General features: G+C 45.6%; 1 protein-coding gene across 1 annotated transcript in view; it reads left to right on the plus strand.

Annotated features, from left to right (window-relative positions):
- The first annotated feature begins 10028 nt into the window (after nucleotides 1–10028).
- Nucleotides 10029–17836, plus strand: part of CLTB (clathrin light chain B) — a 23275-nt gene continuing 15467 nt past the window's right edge. Inside the window, exons 1-2 of the mRNA XM_003781912.1 lie at nucleotides 10029–10430; nucleotides 15997–16043. Coding sequence (XP_003781960.1) covers nucleotides 10244–10430; nucleotides 15997–16043 — 234 coding nt within the window. The 5' untranslated portion in view covers nucleotides 10029–10243. The remainder of the gene's footprint in view (nucleotides 10431–15996; nucleotides 16044–17836) is intronic.

Raw genomic sequence — 17836 nt, forward strand, 5'->3', positions numbered from 1 at the left:
AAAAATAGCCAGGCATTGTGACTGGCACATATAGTCCCAGCTACTTGGGAGGCTGAGGCAAGAGAATTGCTTGAGCCCAAGAGTTTGAGGTGACTGTTAGCTATGATGCCACAGCACTCTACGAAGCATGACAAAGTGAGACTCTGTCTCCAAAAAAAAAAAAGAAAGAAAGAAAAGAAAAAGCAAACAAACAACAAGAACAAAAGAAGTTCAAAGCAATTATAAAAAGAAGTTAAACCTATACCTCCCCTAAAATCCAGACATTCCACTTCTAGGTTTTTACCCAAGAAAGGGGAAAATATATATTCATTCAAATACTTGTACATGATTATCTACAGCCGTTTATTTGTAATGTGCAGAAACTGGACAACCCAAAAGTCTATCAACAAATTAATGGATGGACAAATTGTGCTACCCAACACTAAAAAGGAATGAACTGTTCATATGTGCACCAACAGATAAATCTCAAAGTAATTATGCTGAGTAAAAGGAGCCAGATTAAAAAAATAGTAAATATTGTATGATTTATTTATATTAAACTCAATAAAGTGCATAAAGCAGATTAGTGGTGGATTGGATGGTGGCAGGAAGGTAAGGGAAATAATTCCAAAGGACACAAATTTTTTGAAATATTGGATATGTTCATTATATTTATTGTGGTGATGGTTTTGTGGGTGTATATGAGAGTCAGCATCAATCAGGTTGTAACTTTATTTTATATATATATATATATATTTGAGACAGAGCCTCAAGCTGTCCCCCTGGGTAGATTGTTGTGGCATGACAGCTCACAGCAACCTCTAACTCCTGGGCTGAAGCAAGTCTCCTGCCTCAACCTCCCAAGTAGCTACGCCTCCCACAGGCGCCCGCAACAACGCCCAGCTATTGTTTTGGTTGCAGTCATCATTGTTGTTTGGTGGGCTTGGGCTGGATTTGAACCTGCCATCTTAGGTGTATGTGGCTGGCGCCTTAGCCACTTGAGCCGCAGGCGCTGAGCTTGATTTGTAGACTTTAAATATGTATTTTTATTGCATGTCAATTACATCTACACAAAGGTCCTCAAAAAGTATAATGACTACAAGTGCCTTGAAGCCATGAAATATGTATAAATCAAGGAGATCATTGTGATACCAAAAACAAAACTACCCATGAACAAATGGCTCACTCTTAGAGATTACTAGCACATTATTTCATTTTTCTGAAAGTTAGTGAATTAAGAGAAATAATCAAGCTTTTATTTACCTTACCTTTCCTCTATGAATTCTACCTCTTGTAACCAAATAGGTAATGAGGAATGAGTTCTTTAAGAATTTCCAGCTAATGAAGAAAGACTGAAGAAAATATAATCATCATGGTTTTTCAGCCCAAAATAAGGGAATTGATTTAGATAATGACCACAAAGCCTGAAATAATGTGAGGTGGAAGACTGACCTAGAAGTTGAGTAGCAGATGAATCAGGTTGATAATACCTGATCAATCTTAGTGCCACAAAGAGGAAACTAGACGTGATATGATATCATGTAATGCAGTGGGAATAGCTCAATAGCATGCATGAAATATTTTTGCAAAACAATCTGGACTCTGATCAAGCCTCTAGATTAGGGTTCCTCAACCTTGGCGTTACTGACATTTAGGGCTGAATAATTCTTTTTTGTCAGAGGCTAAACAAGAAGTGTTTGCAATGTAGACAGTCTAAGATGTTTAGCAGCACCCCTGCCCTCTAGCCTACTAGATTTTTTTTATTTTATAAATTGAAGAGGTACAGTGCAGTTTTGTTACATAGATGTATCGTGTAGTTGTGAATTCTGGGTTTTTAGTGTAACCATCACCCAAATAGTGTACATTGCATGCACCCTAGATGTTAATAGCATCCCTGCAAGTTGTGACAATAAAAAACATCCTCTAGACATTGCCAAGTGGTCCCAAGGTGGCAAAATCATCCCTGGTTGAGAACCACCACTCTACCTGTAAATATGACTACCAATTTATAGGAAGTTCAAGGTTCACATGGTTATGTTAAATGCCACTACAAGAATATGAACAGAAAAATCCACACTTAGATTCAACCCTACAAGACAAACAATGAGTCTTTTGCAACATCAATAACAAATTGCAAGGAGGAAAAAGAGGAATTTGTCAATTAAAGCAGATTTAAGAAAGAAAAAGTCTTAAAGCTAGTGAGCTGGGAAACTCCCTTTAATGAAATTTCACCCATCTAGAGTGAGTGAGGCCCCAAGAGACCCCAAACCAGAAGAACTTTTAGGAGGGGAAGTAGGACTGGGGACCTCCCATTCCACAGGGTCTAGCTACCTAGGTAGGACAGAGGATTAACACAGACTACTGTGAGAGAAACAACCTGGGTCTGACCATAGGAAGGCCAGGATCCTCCATAAAGCTAATTTAGAACGAGGCTTCAGAATTTGTCTCACTAGCTTCTACCCCCCCCCCCCACAAAACATAAAAAGCAGGAAGACATGTCGGGTCAACCTCTATACCAGTGCAGGTCCAGCACATGCCTAATAGTGGGGCTACCTTTATGGGTGGTAAAGATGCTGAAAGTCAGAAGAAAGCCACTGGGCAGAGCTTAGAGAAGAAAGTGTCAGCTTCATAATTGGGTGTCAGGTTGGGAAAAAATGAGTCCAGGTATAGGACATCCTTTAGCTAGATGTCCCTGCAGCCTTTACATGGCCTCAGAGGGCCTGCATTTTCTAGCCAGAGACAAGCATATCAGACCCAGACATATCATGAAAATTATGAAATCCCAGGCCAGGCACTGTGATTCACACCTATAATCTCAGCACTCTGGGAGGCTGAGGTGGGTGGGTTGCTCAAACTTAGGAGTTCAAGATCAGCCTGAGGAAGAGTGAGAACTATCTCTACTAAAAATAGGAAAAAGCTATCTGGACATGGCAGTGCATGCCTATAGTCACAGCTACTTGGGGGGCTGAGGCAAGAGGATTGCTTAAGCCCAGGAGTTTGAAGCTGGGTAAGCTTTGAGGCCAGGACACTTTAAACTGGGGCAACAGAATGAAACTCTGTCTCAAAAAAAAAAAAAAAAAAAAAAAAAAGGCAAGCAAGCAAGAAAGAAAATTGTGAAATTCCAGGATCAGCAACAATGGGAGTCATCTTTCCATGCCTCCCCAGGACACTGTGCCCTATCCAGCACCAGCCGAGATGTGACAAGGCTGCCAGGAATCTTTAGAACCAGAACACTGTCTTCATCTTCAGAGATATATGTTTCATTGGCAGCCAGAAAGTCCTCTAATCCCTTCTGAGAAGAAAAGTTTATTTGAAGAAATATCTTTGTGTAGTTTCAGCAAGTCCATTAATTCTCACAGGAGCATATCTGTTGATGGGGACGAAATCTGCTTTTTATAGTCAATGATATTTTTACTTCACAAATATTTGTTTATTTGTTTCTGGGGAAAAAATAAGAAGATAGGAGATTTCTACTTCCCTACTGTGACCATGCTTCCCCACTTGGATAATGCTAACAGGGCTCAGCATTATTCTCTATGCTAGTTCTTATGTAATATATATTTTTTTGAGACAGAGTGTCACTCGGTAGAGTGCTATGGCATCACAGCTCACAGCAACCTCAAACTCTTGGACTTAAGCTATTCTCTTGCCTCAGCCTCCTAGGTACCTGGGACCACAGGCACCCACCACAACACCTGGCTATTTTTTTTTGTAGTTGTCATTGTTGCTTGGCAGGCCTAGGCTGTATGTGGCTGGCACCCTAGTTGCTGAGCTATAGTTGTGGAGCCATATGTAGTATTTTTTTTTTTTTAATTCTCCAACTGTAGAAAGAAATCTGGATAAAATATGTTATAAAACTATTTTTATTTTGTTGTGCTCTGCAGAGTGCTGTGGTGTCATAGCTCACAGCAACCTCAAACTCTTGGGCGTGAATGATCCTCTTGTCTCAGCATCCCATGTAGCTGGTGTAACTGTTGCAACCTGAAAGGATAGACTTGGACCCCACTTAAGTGCAATTGATTGGTGATTTATTTCCTCTGCACAGGGGGCCACTGCTCTGAGAGACAGATGGTGGCCAAGTAGGGGGCAGGCTGTCTTTTTATATTTTTTGTGTAGCTGAGTGATCATGCTAGTACAGAACCGAGACGTGGCCAGTTAGCTCAGCACAGGGTTACAGCTTGGGAGTTACAATTTGGGTAATTTTCCACCATTGTTTGTCCACTGGGAACTTGAACTTGGGACTTTTCCTGCTTCCTTGTTCTGAAGACTGTTCTCAGAATCGACTCTGGGGGGAAGGAGGGAACCCAGAACAAGCTGGGAAGCCTATTCTCAGAGTAATTTGCCTGTTTTATTGGGACTACAGGCACCCACCACAATGCTATTTTAGAGACAGGGTCTTGCTCTTGCTCAGGCTGGTCTCAAACTCTTGAGCTCAAGCGATTGGCCTAACTTGGCCTCCCAGAGTGCTAGGATTATGGGCATGAGCTACCGCCCCCAACCTCTGAAGGAATTTCTAAACTTCTGAGGAGGGAAGGGAATCCCAAACATAGCACAACAGTCTCATAGCATCAAAGACAGAGGTACGAGTTTAGGGAAGTTGAAGTGGCTAGGATTTGCAGGGTAAAGTACCAGAGAAGAGCAAGCTTAACAGGGCAAGAATTTCAGAAATATGCATAGGCATGATTTTTGGGTCATTAGCCAAATAATAATCCATACATGAATAGAACAAAGCCCCACTAGTATAGGAAAAAAATAATTTATGAGGGCCAGGTGCAGTGGCACACATCTGTAATCCCAGGTACTTGGGAGCTGAAGCAGAAGTTTGGGTTCTGCCTGGGCAACATGGTAAGACCTCATCTTTTAAAAAAGTATTATAGGCTCAGTGCCTGTAGCTCAACAGCTAGGGCACCAGCCACATACACCTGGTGTAGGGTTTGAACCTGGCCTGGTCCTGCTAAACAACAATGATAACTAAAAAAAAAAAAGCCAGGCGTTGGGTCAGGTGCCTGTAGTCCCAGCTACTTGGAAGGTTGAGGCAAGAGAATCGCTTAAGCCCAAGCATTTGAGGTTGCTGTGAGCTGTGATGCCATGGCACTCTACTAAAGGTGACATAATGAGACTCTGTCCAAAAAAAAAAAAAAGTATTACAATAATTTATGAGAATAGAAAGTTGATTCTCAAAAGAAATCAACAAAATTGACAAACTTTTAGCTAAATGGACTAAGAAAAAAGAGAGAAGAATGAAATTAATAAAATTAGAAAGAAAAGTGGGGACATTACTGCTGATTCTACAGAAATAAAAGGGATTATAAGAGAATACTATGAGCAACTGTATGCCAACCTAGATGAAATGGACAAACTCCTAGAAACATAAAACCTACCAAGTAAATAATGAAGAAAATAGAAACTATGAATAAACCAACAACTAGTAAGGAGATCAAATCAGTAACCCAAAATCCTCTAACAAAGAAAAAAACCACAACCTGTGGGCTGGGCTCCCATGCTCAGTGGTTAGCACGCTGGCCACATGCACCAGAGATGGTGGGTTCGAACTTGGCCCAGGCCTGCTAAACAAACAACCAACCTGCAACCTGATGGCTTCAATGGTAAATTCTACAAAACAGTTCCAGAATAACGAATTCCAATCTTTCTCAAACTTTTCAAAAAAACTGAGGTGGTGGCTCGGCACCCCTAGCATAATGGTTAGGGTGCTGGCCACATGCACCATCGCTGATGGGTTCGAACCCAGCCCAGGCTTGCTAAACAATAATGGCAACTGCAACAAAAAAATAGCCTGGGCATTGTGGCAAGTGCCTGTAGTCCCAGCTATTGGGGAGGCTGAGACAAGAGAATCGCTTAAGCCCAAGAGTTTGAGGTTGTTGTGAGCCATGACACCACAGCACTCTACCATGAGCGACACAGTGAGACTCTGTTTCAAAAAAAAAACAACAACAAACAACTGAGGCAAAGGGAACACTTCCTGTCTTTCTTTCTTCTTTTTTTTATTAAATCATAAACACATAGATCATGTATACATTAATGCATTTATGGGGTACAATGTGCTGATTTCATATAGAATTAGGAATGCTTATATCACACTGGTTAATACATACCTTATCTTGTTTATTTATTGTGTTAAGACATTTATACTCTATAGTTAATAGATCCGACATGTACCCTTGCATTATACACTATAGGTGTGATCCCACCATTCACCGTCCTTGATCCGACCTCCCCCAACTCCTCTCAGAGCCCCCTCCTCTCTCCTTCATCCTGGCCCATAGTTGTGATCTGTTCTTCATGTGAAAGTGTGAGTGATTGTAAATTGGTTTCATAACAGTACTGAGTACATTAGATATTTTTTCTTCCATTCTTGAGATACTTTACTAAGTAGAATATGTTCCAGCTGCATCCACGTAAACATAAAAGAGGTAAAGTCTCCATATTTTTTAAAGCTTCATAATATTCCATGGTATACATATACCACAATTTATTAATCCATTCATGGGTTGATGGGCACTTGGGCTTCTTCCATGACTTGGCTATTATGAATTGAGGTGCAATGAACAATCTGGTGCAAATATCTTTGTTATAAAGTGATTTTTGGTCTTTTGGATATACATTTAGTAGAGGAATTGCAGGATCAAATGGCAGGTCTACTTTTAGATCCCTGAGTATTCTCCGTACTTCTTTCCAAAAAGAGAGACGTATTAGCTTGCACTCCCACCAGCAGTGCAGAAGTGTTCCCTTTTCTCCCACACCAACATCTGTAGTTTTAGGATTTTGTTATGTGAGCCACTCTTACTGGAGTTAGGGGATATCTCATAGTGGGTTTGATTTGCATTTCTCTGATGATTAAAGATGAACATTTTTTCATGTGTCTGTAGGCCATGCCCCTATCTTTTTCAGAGAAGCTTCTGTTCAAGTCCGTTGCCCACAATGAAATGGGATTACTTGTTTTTTTCTTATTAATACATTTGAGTTCTCTGTGGATTCTGGTTATCAAATCTTTGTCAGAAGCATAGCCTGCAATATCCTTTCCCATTTTGAGGGCTGTCTGCTTGTTTTACTTACTGTGTTCTTGCCAGATAAAGATATTACAAAAAAGGAAACTATAGACTAATAAATATGCCTTGTGAACACTGAAGCAAAAATCCTTAAAAAAAATAGTTTCAAGCTGCCCTAACTTAATTATTATACAAGGTATCCATGTAACAAAAACATTTGTGCCTCTGTTTTGGGGGAAAAAAAACCTAGCAAACTGAATTCAACAGTGCAATAAAAAGATTAGATACCATGACCAGCTAGAATGCAAGTGTGGGTTAAAATACAAAAAATCAGTTAAGGTGGGTGGTGCCTATGGCTCAAAGGAGTAGGGCGCTGACTCCCTGTATGGGAGGTGGTGGGTTCAAACCTGTCCCCGGCCAAAAACTGCAAAAAAAAAAAAGAAAAAAAAAATCAGTCAAGGTAATACAGTATACTAATGGAATTCAGGCAAAGAAAACCACATGATTGGCTTGGCACCTATAGCTCAAGTGGCTAGGATGCTGGCCACCTTAACTGGTGGGTTCGAATCCAGCCCAGGCCTGTCAAATAACAATGACAACTACAAACAAAAAATAGCCAGGCATTGGGCGGTGCCTGTGGCTCAAACGAATAGGGCATCGGCCCCAAATACCAGAGGTGGCGGGTTCAAAGCTGGCCCCGGCCAAAAAAAAAAAACTGTAAAAAAAAAAAATAGCCAGGCGCTGTGCTACTTAGGAGGCTGAGACAAGGGACTAGCTCAAGCCCAAGAGTTTGAGGTTGCTGTGAGTTGTGACACCATGCACTCTATCCAGGGAGACAGCTTGAGACTCTATCTCAAAAAAAAAGAAAAAGAAAAGAAAACCACATGATCATCTCAATTGAGTAGAAAAAGCATTTGGCAAAATTCAACACCCTTTAATGACAAGAACATTCAAAAAACTAGGAATAGAAGATAGTTACATTGAGGTAGTAAAAGCCATAAATGAAAAATCACAGCAGGCTCGGTGCAGGTAGTACTGTGGTTTACAGCACCAGCCACATACACCGAGGGTGGCGGGTTTGAACCCAGCCTGGGCCAGCTAAACAACAATGACAAATGCAACAAAAAATAGTCCAGTGTTGTGGTGGGCTCCTGTAGTCCCAGCTACCTGGGAGGCTGGGGTGAGAGAATCGCTTAAGCCCAAGAGTTTGAGTTTGCTGTGAGCTATAACGCTATGCAGTACTCTACTGAGGGCGACAAAGTGAGACTCTGTCTCAAAAAAAAAAAAAAAAAAAAAGGCAGCGCCTGTATCCTGAGGCTCAAAGGAGTAGGGTGCTGGCCCCATATGCCAGAGATGGTGAGTTTGAACCCAGTCCCGGCCAAAAACAGCAGAAAAAAAGAAAGAAAGAAAGAAAGAAAAATCCACAGCAAATATGCTCGGTAGTAGAAGACTGAAAACTTTTCCTCAGGAGCCAGGCACAGGTCAACCTAAAATAACAACCAAGAGAGTGTCTCTATAAAAAATGAATTTATTTGGGAATGAATGATGGGTTGAAACCTGGGAATACACATACTATGGCAAACCATGGCAGGGCATAGGTCTTCCACCCTCCCAGCTTGGGGTATATCTTTCCTATTTCTGTTGTAGTTCATAACTCCTAGTTGACCTCCAAGTCTTGCATTAGAAATAGGAAACAGGGCTCGGTGCCTGTGGCTCAAGTGGCTAAGGCGCCAGCCACATACACCTAAGGTAGTAGGTTCGAATCCAGCCCCAGCCCGCCAAAACAACAATGACGGCTGCAACCAAAAAATAGCCGGGTGCCGTGGTGGGCGCCTGTGGTCTCAGCTACTTGCGAGGCAGAGGCAGGAGACTCACTTGAGCCCAGAAGTTGGAGGTTGCTGTGAGCTGTGATGCCACAGCACTCTACCCAGGGGGACAGCTTGAGGCTCTATCTCAAAAAAAAAAAAAATTCTAAAAAAAATAGGAAATAGCCCATATTCCCTGTGGTTTTTGGGTCTCCCTGTATCCTGTGCTTAAATGTCAGAGCACCTCACACACAGCACTTTCATCATTTGCCATCTATTGGATTCACTAGATTGTAATTTCCCCATGGCCGGGGCAAGATTTTGTTTTATTTTATTTTTTTGAGACAGAGTTTCATTATGGTGCCCTCGGTAGAGTGCTGTGGCATCACAGCCCCACAGCAACCTCAAACTCCAGGGCTCAAGAGATTCTCTTACCTCAGCCTCCCAAAAGCTGGGACGACAGATGCCCACCACAACGCTGGCACAGGCCAGGTTCGAACCTGGCAGCATCGGTGTATGTGGCCAGAGCCCTACCTATTGAGCTACGGTCACCACCTCAGGGCAAGATTTTACAAAATGTTGTTGTCTTGGTGCTCAGCAAAGCTCTGGCATGGAGGAGGCGTTCAGATTGTCTACTAAAGGCAGCGGAAGAGTGGCAGGCAGCCTGATTAAATTAGGTCTGCCTTTCTTAGGACATTTAAGGGGGCCAGTTTCTAAGTAGAGTCCTAGTCAGGACACAGGAACTCTGGTGGTATGAGGTGAGTCTTCGCACATGAAGAGAAATCCACAAAAAGGCTCTGAATCGGGAAAGGCCCTGGACTTTCATGAAAAGATGCAACTCAGGCTTTCCCAGCCTCATTTCCCTCCTCTGTAAGAGGGGGAATGGGATTCATATTTGCCCAACTCGAGTGAAGAAACTTTTGCAGAATGAATCAAGAACAAGATCTGAGTGGCTACCACCTGCTCTGAGGTCCCGAGGCCGGGGCTGTCGGTCGGTCGTGGCTCCGTACACAGTATGGCCACTTTGTCCAGCTCTCCCCGCCTCTAGAGCGCGCAGGAACTGTGCTCTGGAAAGGAGCGCCTCTGCGGAAGGAGCTGGGGATCCTCGCCCGGGCCGCCAGACCCCTCGGCCTGAGCCCCGTCCTGCTGCCGCCCTCCTGTGGCCAATACGAGGCGACCTCTCGGCTGTCCTGTGGGCCCCCTCCCTTGGCCGGTGACATCACCACATTCCGGTCCGGCTCCTCCCGCCGCGGCGCCTGCTGCAGCAGTGACAGGAGAGCCGGGCCGGGTGGCTGAGAGGAAGTGCAGTGTCGCCGGGCCGAGCCTGTCTCCGCCGAAGCCGGCTCCCCCCGGCTGCTCGGGTGACAGCGTCGCGGCCGCCGCGCATAGCGCGGAGCACGCGCCGGGCAGAGCCGAGCGCCAGGTAGAGGCTTCAGCAGGGACGCGGGGAAAATGGCTGATGACTTTGGCTTCTTCTCGTCGTCAGAGAGCGGGGCTCCGGAGGCACTTGAGGAGGACCCAGCGGCTGCCTTTCTAGCCCAGCAGGAGAGCGAGATCGCAGGCATAGAGAATGATGAGGGCTTCGGGGCTCCTGCCCGCAGCCAGCTGGCCTCGGCGCAGCCGGGACCTGCGAGTGGGGGTGAGTCAGCGCTGTGGCCTGTGAGCGGGTGGGCTCCGGGCTCGCACTGCGGGACCCAGGTCCTTGCAGACCGGCCTATGGGCCCTGCGGTAGAGTTATGAGGGCCGGCTGTAGGCCAGCCAAGAGCAGGCCAGGGGCTGTGTTTGTGCGTGAGCGAGGGCCTGCGGGAATCTTCTTGGAGATCCCTATCTAGGACCTCTGAGCTAAAGGGTGAGCCAAGGCCTCTGCTAGGGCGGTGAATCTGGCGACTCCAGGACACCGATTCTGCAATGACATTTCATTCCCAGGCCAGCTCCACTAACTGCCCACAGCCCAGTTCTGAGAGTCCGTCCTGAGCCTCTGAATACCCTGCTGTCCCAGGATCCCTGCCAAGTGGAGCAGGTGTGGCCTCCTAGGCCCTCAGGCTTAGCTCTCTCATACTGGTGCTCCAGGAACTCGGAAAACCTTCCATGGGAACCACCCGCCATTCTGCAGCCACTGGGCTAAGCATGTTAGTTACATTTAATCATTTCATACACATTATTGGACAATTTCAGAGATAGCAAAACAGAGGCTCAAAGACATACATTATTGAAATAGCTAGTAAGAGTAGATCAAATTTAAACCTGTTTCTGTAAGTCTCTACATGACTTCACTGTCTTCCAGGCCTGGCTCTAAGTTTGAAGCTGGGGTAGGGACAGGGGCCCAAAGGAATGTGTTCCTGCCCTTCAGTGGTTTGTAATTGTCACTTAATGGTTTTCCAAAAGTGATCCAGGGCTACCGTGCTTAGCTTCAGATCTCAGGGTTCAGGGCTATGTTCCTGCCAAATATCGTGTTTATCAATGATGTTCCTGTTCAGTTTCTGGCTTGAAAGAACAATTTTGTAAACTATCTAGTAAAACAAGGTGATATAACCTTCGTGAATACATCCAAAACAGACTTTGTTTCCTGTTAAGGTCATTTTAAAGGATTTATGGGCCTGTTGTAATAAGTACTGGGATACGCACAGTAACATTCACACACATGTTTACGAGGCTCTCCACAGTATATTTGCATTCATTTCACATTCACCAAGTACCTAATGCATGCCAGGCTGCTGGGGATACAGAAATGAGTAAAACAGTCCCTGTGACCCAGGAGTGGGAAGAAACTCTGTATCCCTTTGATAAGAGAAATGTAGCAAGCCTTTAGTAATATATGCAAAACTAGAGGCCCACACAGCTGTGAGTAATAGCTCTAGGGCTTGATCCCAGGACTCCCAGCTCTGGGCTCCATCTCTTTCAACAATGTGGCAGTCTCCCTGGGAGGTGATGATGTGGGAGTGAGGAGATACAGGTCTTTTGCCATTTGGCTAAATGAGCAATGGAGCCAGCAGAACAAGCAGCTTCCAGCACTGGAGCACCGACCCTCCTATGTCCCAGGGGATTCCTAGGAAATGCCTGTCCAAGTTAATGCACTAGTATTCATTTGTCTGAGTTGAATGAGACCACCCGTTCCTCCATCTGTCTTATAAGGACCAGAGTGTGGCATCCAGGGTGGAGTGGGGGGAGGCCCTGCTGAAAGGAGCTATCCTCAGAACTCCAAGAGAGGGAGAAGGGCAGGTAGAATTCAAGCCCAGGGTAGGCAGAGGCGTCTGGGAGTTGAGCAAGTTGTGGCCTTTCCCAAGACAGTGGGGCTGCAGAAGCTTACAGCCTGGATGGGAGGTTCCCTCTCTGGAAGGGGTGGGGCACAGATTGGTCTCAGAACCAAAGTGGCCGGGAGAGAAACACGGACATTCTCTCTTTATGCAGTGAGCTGCCAGCTTTCTGAGGTTATCCCAGATTCACACATGCTAAAGCCACAATGCTCAGCTGCTCTCCTAAATAGCAGTCTGGGAAGCAGGGGGAAATTGCAGGGTGGCATATCAATGGGTAGTCAGACACTATAAGAGTTATCCAGCCCTTCTCACCCAGGCACTGCCGAAGAGGTAATCCTCCCCTGAGCAGGAATGAATGCCAAAAACCCGGATGGGGTGGAGAACAAGTGCTTTGGCCTGGTGGGACCTGGGTGGAAGCTGACTATAGCAGCAAAAGCAGTCAGCCCCTCTGTTGGGCTCCCAGATCCCCCTGGGGGAGGCATCTGGTATAAGCCTGAGCCTGAGCCACACTGAATCTGTTGGCTCTGGCTGGATCTGCCTGAGTGATAGACACTTTGTTTCCATTCATCAGCCTTGGGTAGGGCCCAAAAGGTTTATGTTTTCACACTCAGTTTTCTGAGCACCAGTCCTAGCTCTAACTTGCCCATGAGTTCTGGGCAAGCCCATTTCCCCTGCTGGGCCTCAGTAAGCTCATAGGAATGTTCTGGCTATCTCTGCTCTTGTTCCAAAATGGGTCAGGCAGCTGAAGGAAGCAATACACCCAGGGGCTTATCCCTGCCTCACTTCTGTTCTGCCAGTCTCTGATTATGGACTCACGGTGATAAACATGCAGTAGATTGATCAGAGCATTGTGGAAACAGATATTCGTAATTCTATGTATGGGTGTGTGTGGATTCCCAAAGAGGTTGAAACCTCATCTCTAGAGAGGAATCCTCCCAAGACGGGTAGAGAGACATTCCAAAGGTCAGAATGGATCCTGGGAAGCTTCCTGTAGGTGGGGTCTGAGGCTGGGAGTGCTCAGGGTGGAGTGGAGTGGTGCCACTTCTCCAGAAGGCCAAGTGTACAGACCAGCTTCATTGTGAATGGACCCTGGTAATGTGAAGTCCTGGTAGAGGAGATAGCTCAGGAGAAGAAGCCCTTTTGCAGAAGATGCTGCCACTGAAACCCAGTTGTTCCCAGACTAATTTAGGGACCTGGGCACCCATGCAGGAGATAACCTATCTGAATGAATGAGGGTGACAGCTACAGAATTGGTCAAAATCAGTCACTGATTCTAAAAGCCAAGCCAATTATAATTTATGTCACTTGGGGATTATTTCCCTGGGATTAAGTCTCCCTCTCTTTAGTCTCCTGGCCTAAAGCACTGTCGATGCTGTTCACAGCCTATCCGGCTGGGGAAGGCACATTTGTCCATCTGTGATAACCTCTTGTGGCATCCCATGGCTCTTTGCTTGGAGACATCACCGTTTCTGAGAGGTCTGATAGATAATAGAGGGCTCCCAAAGAGCAATTCGACTTCCACTTACCAACAGTTACTACTCACACATTCTGTATAGAAGCCCTTGAAACAGGTGTCCTCAAACTTTTTAAACAGGGGGCCAGTTCACTGTCCCTCAGACCATTGGATGGCTGGACTGTGGCTCCCAGGACCAGTCAGCTGCTAAGCAGGACAGGCAGTGGCGGCAAGAACACCTGGCGGGCCAGATAAATGTCCTAGGCAGGCCACATGTGGCTAGCGGGCTGTAGTTTGAGGACGTCTGCCTTAGGAGCTGAGTAGGATATGATACAGAGCCTGGTAAGGGAGCATGTGGCTGCTGCGGATAACAGGTAATTGTACAAGAAGGTGCAGAGAAGCTGTCCAATTTTCTGGGATGCCTCAGAGGGGAGAAACCTTCTGTCAGTGCCTAGGCAAGGGGAAGAAGGACAGGGCTGCCCGGAGGAAGTGACTTATGAACTACATCTTGGAGAATGAATGGATCCAAAAAAGCATTCTTTAGAGAGGGAAGCAGGGTGATAGGCCAGGCAGGTAGGGAGTGGTGTGTTTGGGGAAAGTGGAAACCAGAATTTAGGTTTGTTGGAGGGATAGATGGGAAATAAGTCAGGAAAAATGGGCAATGATCCTCATGTACTGTGCTCCAGGGTTAGATGTCTTCATCTGGAAATATTTATTGAATCCTTATTATGTGCCAGGCACTGTTCCAGGTACTGGGCCCCATCATGGAGAAGAAAAAGACCCTGCTTTCAAGGGAGGGTCCATTCAAGTGTGGAAGACAGATAATAAATACCTACATAATAAACACCTACACAAACAAATCTGTCAGGCTACAGTGAGTCTAGGCCAGCGGTTCTCAACCTGTCGGTCATGACCCCTTTGGGGGTCGAACAACCCTTTCATAGGGTTCACCTAAGACCATCCTGCATATCAGATGTTTACATTATGATTCATAACAGTAGCAAAATTACAGTTATGAAGTAGCAACGAAAATAACTTTATGGTTGGGGGTCACCACAACATGAGGAACTGTATTAAAGGGTTGCAGCATTAGGACAGTTGAGAACCACTCAATCAGCCCCCAAGTTACAAACATCTGACTGACACACGACTTGCACTTATGAACTGAGGCTATTATATGTAATAGGTAAATGTCCCTGTTCCAACGTACATATAGATTCAACTTAAGAACAAACCCAAAGAGCCTATCCTGTTTGTAACCTGGGGACTCCCTGTACTATAGAGAAAATGTTGCTGGAGGAAGAGAAGGGGTGCCAGAGGAATGGGTTTAGGTGTGGTCCAGGAGGCCCTCTAATAAGGCAGATTTAAGCAGTGGCTGCAGGGGGTGAGGGAGCAACCTTCCAGACGGAACAGCACCTGCAAAGTCCCCAAGGCAGGAGCAGGCCCTGCACCTCCATGTGGTCCCATGGAAGTAGATTTGGGAGGGGGGGTTATTTTCATTATTTTTTGAGTCAGAGGAGTGACACACATTAATGTATGTTTTACAAAATGTCAGTCCTGGTGAGTGGTCTGAAAGAGGGACAGGAGAGGGTGAAGCTCCAATCTGGGCCACCTGTGAATGGGCAGAAGTCATGCATTCATCTTTTCTTTCTTTAATTCATGTATTAATGTTTATTCAACAAATAGCCATTGAGTTCCTACAAAGTTGCAGGTACCATCGCACAGCTCTGGGAAAGATAAAGAGGAGAAGAGAAAGAGGTACAGTTATGCTTTTCCAGATGTTTGCCACTAACAGGACAGACAGAGTAAAACAGTTGTACAGGTGTGAGATGGTGAGGGCCTGGACTGGAGTTGGGCAGCTGGAAAGAGGGGAGGGCAACTCTGTAGGGTTATTGTTGCAGCAGAAGCCCCAGGAATTTGTGACTAATCAGACGTTAGGGAAAGGAAGGGGAAGAGTCACTGCTGAGGGCAAACTCAAATCCTGGGAGGGGCACAAAGAGAGTAAATAGGCCAGGTTGGCTGGGTAGGAATGGTAACTCCTGTTCTCCCAGGTGGGGCAGTTCTGCAGGCCTCTCTCTCTTCCATATGCCTCTCATCCCCCACCCTCAGCCTGCAGCATTTTTGCCCCCTTACCAGGTGTGGGCTCTGTGGATGATTGACCACTCCCAGATGTGACTGGGAGTCTTTAGTTTCAGGTAGGTTAGGAGCTATTACTGGCTGGGTGATCTTGGGCAATCATGTAGACTATGAGCTTCACCTTGAGAATCTGTGAAATGGGTTGATAACAACATCATGATAGGGCTGTCAGGAAAATCATATGTGATGATGGCTGTGAAAGGCTTTGTGAATAGTCAAGGTTTGAGCCCAAGTTATTTCTGTATCCATTATGTGTAAGTGTGGGGGATGGTATGTACACGGGCATACATAGAGGTTGGCTCAGTGTGCTAATGTCGGACCAGCTGAACAATGAGTAATGCTGTCTCCTGTTCTCTTTCCAGCTGGTTCTGAGGACATGGGGACCACTGTCAATGGAGATGTGTTTCAGGTAAACAGTATTCTGTTTTAGCAGTCGTGAGGACCAATAGCTTGGGTCTCAGTACCTGATAGCCCTATCATCAGTAGGCCTAGAGCTCCAAGTTCTCCTATTCCTTATGTCTGATACTTGGGACAGGAGAACTTGGCATGGGAACATAAAGGAAGGTTTCAACATGTTTTCTTGTCATGTAGTGGGAAGGGATGAAGAATAAGGCCATCAGACAGATGGTCCTCAGATTGCCTGCCGTGATGTCTAGTTATAGGAGAGAGAGATAAAGTGGCCCACAGTGGCATGGCATGAAGGAAGATGAGGTACTGCCTGACCATGTACCACTGGTAGGAGGCTGAAATGAGTGGCCATCTCCAACACATGTGAGTTATTTATTTATTTATTTTTTTTTTGTTGAGACAGAGTCTCACTTTGTCACCCTCAGTAGAGTGCTGTGGCATTATAGCTCACAGCAACCTCAAACTCCTGGGCTCAAGAGATTTTCTTGCCTCAGCCTCCCCAGTAGCTGAGGTGCCCGCCACAAGACCTGGCTCTTTGTTTTTGGGAGTGGGAGGTTTGTTTTTGTTTTTTACAGACAGGGGTCTCATTCTTGCTCAGGCTGGTCTTGAACTCCTGAGCTCAAACAATCCACTTGCCTTGGCCTCCCAGCCTGCTAGGATTATAGCCTTGAGCCACTGTGCTGGGCCATATGAGAATCTTTTTTTTTTTGAGACAGAGTCTCACTTTGTCTCCCTTGGTAGAGTGGTAAAGCCTCTAGTGGTCAGTGCTTAGTAATAGATGTTTCTCTTGCGTTCTTTTTGTTTGTTTCATAGAGAATAGCATCAATATGCACACAGCCATGGGCTGGGATGGTAGTTGATGTTAAAACTTCAAATTCTGGCTTTCTCATTTTCATAACTTTTTCTTAAACTTTTATTTATTTATTTTTATTTTTATTTTTATTTTTGAGACAGTGTCTTATTTTGTCACTCTGGGTAGAGTGCTGTGGCGTCATACTTCACAGCAACCTCAAACTCATGGGCTTAAGCAATTCTCTTGTCTCAGCCTCTCAAGTAGCTCAGACAACAGGCACCTGCCACACTGCCTGGCTATTTTTAGAGATGAGGTCTTGCTCTAGCTCAGGCTGGTCTTGAACTTGTGAGCTTAGGCAATCCACCTGCCTCGGCCTCCCAGAGTGCTGGGATTACAGGTGTGAGCCACCTTGCCTGGCCTCAAATGAGCATTTTAACTGGGCAAGCCATTTGATCTAGAAGTTTCACTTCTTGGAATTTTCCCTAAAGAAATAACTGGACAAAACAGCCAGATTCTTTACAGGTTTACTTACTTTCTTTTTTTTTTTTAAAGACAGAGTCTCACTATTTAGCCCTTGGTAGAATGCCACGGCGTCACAGCTCACAGCAACCTCAAACTCTTGGGCTTAAGCAATTCTCTTGCCTCAGCCTCCTGAGTAGTTGGGACTACAGGCATCCACCACAATGCCTGGCTACTTTTTTGTTGCAGTTGTCATTGTTGTTTAGCAGGTTTGGGCTGGGCTCGAACCTACCAGCATCGATGTATGTGGCTGGCACCCTACTCACTGAGCGAGCCTGCAGGTTTACTTTTTTCTTTTTTTGGCCAGGGCTGGGTTTGAACCCGCCACCTCTGGTATATGGGGCCGGGCCCCTACTCCTTTGAGCCACAGGCACCACCCCAGGTTTACTTTCTTTTTTTTTGAGACAGAGCCTCAAGCTGTCCCCCTGGGTAGAGTGCCATGGCATTACAGCTCACAGCAACCTCCAACTCCTGGGCTCAAG

This window comes from Otolemur garnettii, unplaced genomic scaffold, assembly GCF_000181295.1.
Source record: "Otolemur garnettii isolate 467f Iridium unplaced genomic scaffold, OtoGar3 scaffold00003, whole genome shotgun sequence".
Lineage (NCBI taxonomy): Eukaryota > Metazoa > Chordata > Mammalia > Primates > Galagidae > Otolemur > Otolemur garnettii.